At 35.5% G+C, this 11,886-nt stretch overlaps 1 protein-coding gene across 2 annotated transcripts; it reads right to left on the bottom strand.

Annotated features, from left to right (window-relative positions):
• Positions 1–1,453: 1,453 nt before the first annotated feature.
• On the bottom strand, positions 1,454–3,686 carry LOC107935963 (probable inorganic phosphate transporter 1-3). Of its 2 annotated transcripts, none has more exons than XM_016868593.2 (2): positions 3,587–3,686; positions 1,454–3,343 (listed from the first exon to the last, which is right to left on the bottom strand). In XM_016868593.2, exon 2 carries the CDS (start codon positions 3,325–3,327, stop codon positions 1,732–1,734), a length of 1,596 nt encoding a protein of 531 aa, XP_016724082.1. In that variant the 5' UTR covers positions 3,328–3,343; positions 3,587–3,686; the 3' UTR covers positions 1,454–1,731. The 2 variants fall into 2 exon arrangements, with proteins under 2 accessions (XP_016724082.1, XP_016724091.1); XM_016868602.2 differs by having other exon boundaries at positions 3,604–3,682.
• Positions 3,687–11,886: the final 8,200 nt, after the last annotated feature.

Raw genomic sequence — 11,886 nt, 5'->3', positions numbered from 1 at the left:
GGCCAGGGGGGAACACCGGACGGCCACCGGAGGCTCGCCGGCGCCGCCGTGTGCGGCGGTCGGAGGGTCAAAAATCCCTCTTTTCGGCCGATCCGAAAGCAGGTAATTTTTTTACCTTTTTTTTAACTCTTTTTATATAAACATATGCTATGTAAAGATATATAATAGATGAGTTTTTTGAATAATAAAAATAAAAGAAACCTTAGATCTGACTGCCTTTTCTGTTTTCGGGTGTTTTTCTTGCTTGAATCTCCTTTTACTCTCGTATTCTCAATTAATATTACAATCGAAAATGAAAGGAAAATCCCAAAAAAATCCCCCCCTGAATCGGGTTCCTCCCCAAGGCTTTATAGCCGATTTCGCTATTGTTTCTGCTATCTCCTTTGCTGTTTGCACATGGTTTTTGTCTTTTTGTGTCCTCTTTTCTTGCTTGTTTGCAGGCTTTGAGGGGTGTCAGACGCATGGAGGAGAGGGGCATGCGTGGGGCGTGCGACGGTGGTAGTGCGCAAGGTGGCCAATGGTTGGCCTAGAGGTTCGGCAGCACACCTGGGGGGCTGAGCTGCGGCTGAAGGTTGATTGCTGAAAAATTTTGAAATAGTTGGGCTAGGGTTTTGGTATTGGTTTGGGCTTGTTTTGTTTAATGGGCTTATTGGGTTAGGGGTTTTTGGATTAGGGTAGGTTAGTTATTGGGTTTTGGGGATGGCCCAAAATTGGCCTGTACAGGTTGTTCAATAGTTTCTGGTAACTTTTGAACAACATGATCTATTGGACCACCATCAACAACTTGTAGGAGCTCAATGATTGGTTGTCTAACAATCGATTGTATTTGAGGAGTGTTGCGAATAACAACCAAACTTTCACTTGTGGCGGGAGTTATTTGCAATATAAGATGTGTTCGGTTAATCAAATATGAAATAATTAGTTCAAATTATAGTATACCATACAAGTTCGATTAACTTTTACATGTTTTTACTAAATGAATGTTCAATTGTAAGATATCTTTGTTTATACAATTGATTTCTAAAATTATCAAAATCTAGAATATATTAAAAATGAGGAATATTTTCGGAATATTTTCAAAACATATACAGTTTTTTGATGGCTACATATGAAATGTAAATAACTAAAAAGTCTGAACTTTTGGTCAAAAGTTGTCACTTTACACGGAGATAAGTTATACCTTTTGAATACAAAAAGTTATATCACTTAAAACGTGTTCATCCTTAGAATATATCTATTGGATAGTTATGTTTATATAAAGAGGTATTAGAACTTTTATAAATAAAAGTAAACTTTTATTTGCATGATATATAAAAAAAAATACAAAAAATAAATTCTTTATGTTCTTGCTCAATCTTCTAACATTCCTAAACTATTCTATAAAGAATTAGCACAAAAATTATCCATTTGAATATTGTATTTGAAAATTTTTCGAAGTTAAACTCAAATAATATGTGAAAATAGTTGTCTATTTATTCAATCTTTAACTGTTGTTATATAAATAGGCCAAACTTTAAACACAGTTACAGATAATATATCAAATTATTAATTTGATGTGGGAGGCCCCAAATCAAAATCATTACTACAAATACATAATTCTGCAATTCAAGTACTATCAAATGATCATCAATTCATGCTAACATTATTTTACTCCTTCAATTCCATCTCCTGTTATGCTTTTATTTTGTTTTTGTTTTTAATCTGAAACATCTTAGTTGTTCTTGCCATGGTTCAGACAGGGACATTCCCAACAGATGCCTGCTGCTGTCCCTTTTCTTCTTCGTTTTCACCCGTTATCTCCTCCAATGATCTCCCCCTAGGTTCAGGCACCAAAAGAGTGAAAAGCATGCCCAGACAGTTGACTGCACCAAGCACCAGCAGTGCATTTTTAACTCCGATACCGGTATGGTAACCTTTATCAACCTTATCCTCATGTGTGCTTTGTGCAGCATACAAGAACCCGAATGAGCCTACAATGGCACCAGCTTTTCCGGCCGCTGCTGATATCCCGTGGCAGGTTGATCTCAGCCTGGCAGGGAAAATTTCGGCCGGCACAACGAAGGTTGTGGCATTGGGTCCGAAGTTCGCAAAGAAAAAGGTCAATGAATACATGATGAGGAAACCTGCGTTGTGAGTTTTCCAGTGCTGGTAAGGGATGGCAAGAGCAAACATGAACACAGACATGAAGAAGAAGCCCATCAATTGGATTGCGAACCGGCCGATGTGATCAATGAATGCCACCGTAAACCAGTAACCAGGGACCGTGCCACAAAGTGCGATTAGTGTTTGAGCCTTGGCAACACGATAAACCTCATGAGTTGCACTCATGGTTTCAGCTTTTGGGAGCCACCCAATAGCACTGAAGATATCTTTTTGGAACAGATTGGAACTGTAAAAGGCAATGTCTAATAAGAACCAAGTTGAGGTTGTTCCAAGCAAGTGTAATCCATGGCGTTTGGCAAATTCCTTGCTGAATAGACCAAAAGAGTTGGATGGTTCTGTCCCTATCTTATCCACCTTCTCTTGTTCCGAATTGAGATCCACCTGCAAGACCTTAGACATGTCTGCAGCTGCCTGTTTAGCATTTCGGGCTACGAGGGCGGTGTAACGAGCTGTTTCAGGCATCTTCATTCGCCAGTAGTAAGTGAGAAGAGCTGGAATTGCACCAAACATCAGTATGATCCGCCAAATATAGTCGGCTTGGGGTACCGTTGAGTGTTCTCTGTCACGAAAATATGGATGGGCCTTGTAGGCATGATCAAATGCAGCTGACACAATCAGAGCAACAATCCCACCTGTTAAAATTCCGAATCCTTGCATTGCAAAAACCGCCGCAATAAACGCTCCGCGAGTCTTCTTGTTGGCATATTCAGACATGATTGTGGCTGACAAGGGATAATCACCACCGATTCCAAAACCAAGCCAAAACCTGAAGAAGCAAAGCGTTGCCATTACACCTTCTGGAGACTTTCCGAAGGAAAGTCCAGAGGCAATGGAACAGATCACCATGAGCATCAAGGTGAGTCCATAAACTCGTTTTCGGCCTAATTTATCACCGAGCCAACCAAAGAAAAGCTGTCCAGTTAAAGTTCCGCAAAAGGCCACACCATTAACAGCAGCTGCAATACGAGGAGGCAAAGTTCCAGGCTTTGGAGAAAGTGGATCGAAGTAGTAAATACGGCCGAGCAATTTTGTGATAAGAGAGATGCTAAAAAGGTCATAAGCGTCAGTGAAGAAACCCATTCCAGCAATCACAATTGCAGTGAAATGGTACCATTGTGTCTTTGCTGCATCCAACGCATTAAGAACTCCAAGCTGGTTTGCCATTTCTGTCTTTTTTTACCTGAAACCAGATCAAGTAAGAGGTTAACAAAACATAGGAATTCTGAGTTTTCTCTGAATAAACAATCCTATGTCAAATAAAAATGGAAAAAGCCCCAAGTTGAACAAAAGCTGGTTCAGCATTAAAACAAACTGTTTCAGCTTCTCATTCTAGGATGTTAACTGAAACATCATTTTTTCACATGCTGCAGTCATTGCAGTTCATCTTATTACATAAATTCTTGAAGTTCCAGAATTTCCTGACCTTTAGAAGACAAATACCTGTTTCTAGGCACAGGCAAAAGGGAAAACAAGGCCCGAATTTGTAAGGTGATTGAGTTGTGAGTTGATTGGTGATTGAGAAGTCTAAGGTGTTTAAATACATATAGTCTCTTAAGTCCCCAAGAATGAGCTTTGGGCATCAAATGGCATATACCCTTTTCGTTCCTTTCATTATTACCAAGAAAGTAAATAGAATTTGACAACAATGGCGTTGCTGTTTCTTCTGTATAATGTCTTTATATTACCCATTTTTCAGTTCAACACGGCAACAATCCTAGACAATGTCAAAAACAAAAAGGGACAGCTTAATTTTAACACTGATTCGTGGGTGTTTTTTTTTTAATTTCTTTATTATTTCTTTATTTTATGTCAATTTATTAGCACATAATTAAATTTCTTCTATACATAGCTGGTGAAAGCGATTCGAAATATGGTTTACTTTTGCTTTCGGACCCTATACTTTTTGAGCATTTAAAATATAATCACTCTACTTTTATTTTCAATAATTTAATCTATCCACTTGTCTTGTTTGAAAATTAAAATCTACTGATAACACTAGTAATGGATTTTCATTAAATTTAAATATGCAACATTTTAATCTTCAAATTTTGATTTAAAAAATTAAAGTTCAATTGATTAACATATATTTAGTTCATAGTATTACTAATTGAACTTTAATTATTAAATCAGAAAAGTAGTGAAATTAAATTCTTGAAATTAAAAGTAAAGAGACTAAATTTTAAAGTCTAAAAAATAAAGGGACTGGGGTATAATTAAACCTTCCAAATTGAACATGAAAGGAATGTATTAAAATTTATATATGGTGTAGGTTAAACAATTAGATGAATCATATAGAATTTATTGCAACCATCATATACCAAATTTATCCATAAAAACAAAACATAAAGTACAAAATCATTTATATGATTACAAAAGTTTAAATAAATATATTTATTTAAGTTTGATGGAAAATACCAAGCAAGTTCTGAGGAAACAGCTAAATGAATCAAGTAATTTTGCTCCCCTAAGATGGAAAATCTAGTCCACCTGATTGACCTAATTATTTGTAATCATGAAATTGATGGTTTTTTTGGGTTAAATTATGCTATTAGTCCTTGAACTTTGTATAAGTTATAGATTTAAATTCTATACTTTGTAGAAGTTGTTGAATTGGATCATTATTAGTCCCTATTTTTTTTTAATTTTTTTTGAAATTCCAATCTTGATACAAATGACAGTTGAATTTAAATTCATAACTGACTTTTTTTTTTGTAAATAATACGTGGAAATAACAAGCTGACATGATTTTATATATAAATAATAATATGTTTGTCACATCAAATTTGGGAAATAGTAGAACTTAATGGGTTTAACAGTTACTATTTTGCTTAGGATTGAAATTTTAAAATTCATAAAGTACAAGAACTAAAAATGACCAATTTAAAGTACAAAGACTAAATCCATAACTTATGCATAATATAGAGATTGATGACAGAATTTAATAATTTTCTATTGAGATTACGTTGGGTTTCAACTAAAATTTGAGTCGAGCCAGATTAGATCTCTAATTAGGGTACAAAGCTCTCCTAAAATTATCTTCTTCACCCACAAGACTTGAACCCAATATCTTAATTAAGGGGCATTGAATTCCTTAGCAATTGCTACTTAAGGACAAATAGTTAATTATTATTTATTATTCACCACTAAGGATGACAAAAGCTATCATATAGTTCTTTTCAAACCTTTATAATATGCTTTAACCTGACAATTGTATACAAGGGTTTGTTTACTAGACCTTATCTTGACAGTGCATATTCAATTGACCAAGAAATTAGGACATCGACAAGAATAATATTTATTTCTGAGGTTGTCAATGCATACATAGACCCACGAACACAAGAAATTAGAGACAACAATATTGGGATTAGTTTATTTAGGCATATGAATACAAAAGAAATGAGAGGGGCATTAAAGTTTGGACTTCATATAAAATTGTTTTATTAGGTGGAGGATTAATTGATCAATTAATGCCATAGGCCAATGATGGATCTAAAAATTATAGATAATACACTGATAAAGGGTTGGTTTAATTGATCCATTTTCTTTTATAAGTTTAATTGATGAATTTTTTGTATTATTCAAGTGCTTTTGTTTTCGAATTTTACTTAAAATTTTGTGTACCTCACACTTGACTTGTCGGGTATGATACAAATTGCTACGACTTGAACAATCAGTCCATTTTGATTATTTTTCAATGAAATCAAAAATGGTGGCAATCCCGCTCTAAAGATTGGGTATTGGAAGAAGTGAAAGTCAAAATTTTTCTTCAAAGCGATAAATTTGAGAGCTAAAACACAATTTTATTAATATATTAATTTTTTAATCTTACAGATTGGGTATTGGTAGAAGTGAGAGTCAAAATTTTCTTGAAAGTAATAAATTTCAGAGTTAAAACATAATTTTATTAATATATCAATTTTGTAATCTTACAATTTGTAAAGGAATTATAGAGCAGTATCGGAATTGATTGATATATTTCTCAAAACAAATGAAAAAGAAACGAAAGCTGAAACATAAATCCTGGATCAACTAAGCCCTAATAAGAAAGAAGAATCTCATGTAAATACCATGGAATAAGGTTTGATCCTATTTATAGGGATTCCGTAAATATTCCTATTCCAAAAATAGAAAGTTCGAAACAATTGGGATTTTTTTGGAGATTAGATGCAGTTACTAATTCATGATTTGGCATGTACAGAATGAAAAATTCATTCTCAATTCTATGAGAACTTTTATGAAAGACTTTCATTTGCTTCTCTTCGATGGAAGTTTTATTTTCCCAGAATGTATCCTAATTTTTGACCTAATTCTTCTTCTAATGATTGATTCAACCTCTGATAAAAAAGATATACCTTGGTTATATTTCATCTCTTCAACAAGTTTAGTAATGAGCATAACGACCCTATTGTTTCGATGGAGAGAAGAACCTATAATTAGCTTTTCAGGAAATTTTCAAATGAACAATTTCAACGAAATTTTTCAATTTTTTATTTCACTATGTTCAACTCTATGTATTTCTCTGTCCGTAGAATACATTGAAGGTACAAAAATGACTATAGTAGAGTTTTTGTTTTTTGTAGTAACAATTACTCTAGGAGGAATGTTTTTATACAGTGCTAACGATTTAATAACTATAAAAGGTAGGGAAAAATGGTGCTCCCTTGCCTAATTCCTTTCATTCTTGAATCCATCCACCATTGAGTTTGTTGACCCTCCTTGCCTTCTCTAATTTTTTATACAAATTTTTTTATGGGTTGAAATTTGGAATCAACAAGAGACAGTTAATGTATTTCTCGCATTTGTTAATCAGAAATTGGAACTCTCTCCTCCATAACAATCACTTTTGACTAAAGTGCACTGTTGACCTCTTCAAGAGTATTCATTTTTCTTGTTTTTAATTATGAATCCTTATCCTCTTTAGTTATTTTTTGAGTTAGCCAATCATGACCTCATTATTAGTTTATTAGCACTCAAAGAATTTAGGTTACATAACATAAATAAATCCATGAATTATCATTATATAATACTAGTGTATTAAGCGACACTTTATGCCTAGTTTACATTTTTGCACCAAAGTAGTGTACCCTCGTTCTCTTCAAGAGTCTTTTACTTTCCTTGATTTTAATTATAGACTTTTATCCTCTTCAATGCGTCAACCCATCACTATCTTCTCCATTAATTTTAGAGGCATTCTATCTATTTTCATTCTCCAAAGGTTCAACCACAACCTTATTGGTTACATTAACCCTTGAACAAGTTTTTGACAAAATTCTCCTATGGTTTGAATATTACAATACGAAATAAGACTTGTTGCACGGAAGCGTGTGAAAGAGTAAAAATATTGTACTGAAAAATCACACTAAGTTCAATTCCTAAGAAAGAGAGGTAGATCACGAAGATCACTTAAATACCAAGTCTTTCCTAGCCAGAATATCCCTCTATCGTAATTTAGTAGCACAATAAATCACTACAATCACATTCACAAAATATGCAAAATAAATAATAAAGAACACCAGAATTTTAACGAGGTTCAGCAAATTTTGCCTACGTCATCGGGCACTACCAAATATATTTCACTCCAAAAATTACAAGTGAAATTTACAAATAGGGAGAGAGAATACTGCCTTAAGTAGAGAATGGAAATTATGGGATGAAGAAAGTAAGAAATGGTTAGGCTTATTTATAGTTGAGGTTCAAGGATCAACTTGCAATGTCCCTATACAATTAGGGACCAAAATTGCAATTATCCCATGCTAAATTTTAACCCAACTTGCCAACCAATCTTACTTTCTACTTTCGGTGCCCACCCTTTTTGACATTTCAAACAATGGGTGGGTTCTAATAATCTCCACCTTGAAGATTTGATTAGGATAATCTTATCTTCACACAATTCTTTCTGCCTTTGACAACAATACTTGATAGTGCCTTCTTTAACTGTTAAACTTGCAGGATATTAATCAAGTTCAAACAATGTTCAAACTTGGTTACTGTTACCACATTGGTCATCATATCTGCGGGATTATCTGCAGTCTTGATCTTCTGAAGACAAAATTTCCCCTCATCAATAATTTCCCTCACAAAGTGGAAACGTACGTCAATATGCTTTGTACGTGCATGATAAACTTGATTCTTTGCTAAATGAATAACACTTTGACTATCACAATACACGTTAATATGCTCCTAGACCAATCCCAAGGTTTTAGTCATACCTTGTAACCAAATAGCCTCCTTTGCAGCCTCTGTTACAGCCATGTACTCGGCTTCTATGGTTGACAACGCAACTGTAGACTGTAGTGTAGACTTCCAACTTATTGGTCCTCCAGCAAGTGTAAACACATAACCGGTGGTTGATCTTCGCTTGTCCAAATCACCGGCATAGTCAGAATCAACGTATCCAATAACACCTTTACCAAGTGTATTATCCTGCTTGAACAGTAATCCAACATCCACGGTCTTCTGAATATACCGTAAAATCCATTTCACAGCTTGCCAATGTCTTTTTCCAGGATTATACATATACCTGCTCACTATACTAACTGCCTGTGAAATGTCGGGTCTTGTACACACCATTGCATACATCAAACTACCCACTGCATTATAATACGGAACTTGCAACATGTATTCTCGTTCTGTATTCGTCGAAGGAGATAGTTGTGCAGAAAGCTTGAAATGAGAAGCCAACGGGGTACTTACAGGTTTTTTCTGTTCGTTCATGCCAAACTGTTGTAGTACCTTTTTCAAATATTGCTTCTGAGACAAGCAACTCTATCATGAGCTTTATCTCTCCATATTTCCATGCCGAGAATCTTTTTAGCTTCTCCTAGATCTTTCATCTCAAATTCGAGATTGAGTTGAGTTTTCAATATTTTAATCTCAATTTTGCTCTTAGATGCTATTAGCATATCATCAACATATAAGAGCAAGTATATGAAAGTTCCTTCTTGTAGCTTCTGAAAATACACGCAATGAACAAATTTACTTCTTGTGTACCTTTGCCCTTTCATGAACTGATCAAATCGCTTGTACCACTGCCTCGGAGATTGCTTCAATCCATAAAGTAACTTTGTCAGTTTGCAAACCCAATTTTCTTTTCCAGCAACATTGAATCCATCTGGCTGAGTCATATAGATTTCCTCTTCCAAATTACCGTGTAAAAACGCAGTGTTCACATCAAGTTGAACTAGTTCGAGATTATATTGTGCAACCAAGGCTAGCAAAATCCGTATAGATGAATGCTTCACAACTGGAGAAAACACTTCATTATAGTTTATTCCTTCTTTCTGAGCGTAACCCTTTGCTACCAATCTAGCCTTGTATCGAATTTTATTTTTACCAGGAAATCCTTCCTTCTTTGCATATACCCATTTGCATCCAATTGCCTTCTTTCCCTTGGGTAGTGTCACCAACTCCCAGGTCCTATTTTTATGAAGAGACTGCATTTCTTCATTCATTGCTTGCTTCCACTTTACACCATCAGGGTTACTTATTGCTTCTGTGTAAGTAGAAGGAATATCATCATCTGCAATTGGAAGTGCATAGGCCACTATATCATTAAAGCGAGCAGGCTTACGAATCTCTCTTCTTGGTCTCCTATATGTAATTGAATCTTGTTGCTGTAGAGGTTATTGGGTAGGAACCTCTTCATCATTTGTCCCTTCAATATTAGCTGGATCATCATTAACCTTTTCAAGCTCCACCTACTGCAAAGTACTACTGGTTTTATCATCCTTTTGTGAATCCTTGTACTTTAACATGGTTGATTCATCAAAAGTTACATCTCTACTGAAAACAATCTTCCTTGTATCAGGACACCAGAGACGGTATCCTTTTACTCCATCAGTTATACCCAATAATAATGCTTTCTTTGCTCTTGGGTCTAACTTAGATTCTTTTACATGATAATATGCAGTGGAACCAAATACATGTAAAGAATCATAATCAGTAGCAGATTTACCAGTCCACATCTCCATAGGAGTTTTTCCATTTATTGCAGCTGATGGCAAACGGTTAATTAGATGGCATGCATATATAACTGCCTCAGCCCAAAATTCCTTGCCCAATCCAGCATTGGACAACATACATCGAACTTTCTCCAGTATAGTTCGATTCATGCGTTCTGCCACCCCATTCTGCTGTGGTGTATCTCGAACAGTGAAGTGTCGCACAATGCCCTCATCTTGACATACTTGTAGAAATGGATCATTTTTGTACTCAGTGCCATTATCTGATCGAATTCGTTTGACCTTTCGACCAGTCTGAGTCTCCACCATCTTTTTCCATTTCAGAAATGTATCCAAAACTTCACTTTTTCTTTTCATTAGATACACCCATACTTTTCTTGAATAATCATAAACAAAAGTAACAAAATAGTGCATACCTCCCAAAGAAGCCACTTTGGTAGGTCCCCACACATCACTGTGAACGTAGTCCAGAATTCCTTTCGTATTGTGAATTGCTAGACCGAATTTTACCCTCGTCTGCTTGCCTAGAACACAATGTTCACAAAATTCCAATTTGCAAGAATTTGTACCTTTCAACAAGCCTTGCTTTGCCAAAGTCTGCAAAGCTTTTTCACCAGCATGTCCCAATCGCATATGCCATAATCTGGTAGCCTCTGAATCTACATCTTTTGTAGAAACTGTTAATGTTGATCCAATAACTGTACTTCCATTTAAAAAGTACAAGTTATTTCTTCTTGTGCCTTTCATCACCGTCAATTGCCCAGCTACTACTTTTAGTAATCCATCTCTTAAAGTGATTATGAGCCCTTTAGATTCTAGGGCCCCTAATGAGATGAGATTTTTCTTCAGGCTAGGTACGTAGCGAACATCTGTAAAGACTTGGATTGAGCTGTCGTGATTCTTCAATTGGACTGTACCCACTCCCATTGTCTTACTAGCACTATCATTACCTATAAGAACAATTCCACCTTCTAGCTCTTTAAAACTAGAAAACCAGTCCTTATTAGGACACATATGGTAAGTACATCCTGAATCCAAAATTCACTCATCCGTTTGACATGCCATTGCCATGCCAACCAAGCTAAAGTCTGATTCCTCATCATGCTCCGCTACACATGCATTAGAAATAGCCTTGCCCTTTTGTAGCTTAGGACAATTCTTTTTCTAATGCCCTTTTTCACGGCAAAAAGCACATTCATCTTTGGCGGGTCTCCCTTTGAACTTTTCCCTTCTATCAGATTTGCTGCTATGTGAACGACCTCTTACTGTTAAGACTTCTGCAGTTGTATCTCTGCGATCTCTTTTATCTTTCTTTCGAGTCTCAGATCTATACAACGCACTACAGACTGCATCAAATGTGATCGTGTCCTTCCCATGAAGCAATGTGGTGGTAAGTTGATCATATTCATCAGGAAGGGAATTCAACAACAATAATGCATTGTCTTCATCTTCAAATTTCTCATCCAAATTTAGCAAGTCTGCTAAAATTTTATTGAATGAGTTCACATGGTCATTCATCGACATACCGGGTGCATACGTGAATCGATAAAGTTTCTTTTTCATATAAAGCCTATTTTCAAGACTTTTCGTTAGAAACTTTTCTTCCAGTATATCCCATAACTTCTTCGCTGATGTCTCCCTCATGACAGAGTACTTCTGCTCTTTGGCCAAACATAGGCGGATTGTACCACACGCCTGTCTATTGATCTTGGCCCACTCCTTATCATCTATCTTGTCAGGTTTTTCTTCAAGGGCTATATCT

The sequence above is a fragment of the Gossypium hirsutum genome, chromosome A02 (assembly GCF_007990345.1).
Source record: "Gossypium hirsutum isolate 1008001.06 chromosome A02, Gossypium_hirsutum_v2.1, whole genome shotgun sequence".
Lineage (NCBI taxonomy): Eukaryota > Viridiplantae > Streptophyta > Magnoliopsida > Malvales > Malvaceae > Gossypium > Gossypium hirsutum.
Note: the sequence above shows the minus strand (reverse complement) of the source record. Positions and strands in the feature narration are given on the sequence as shown.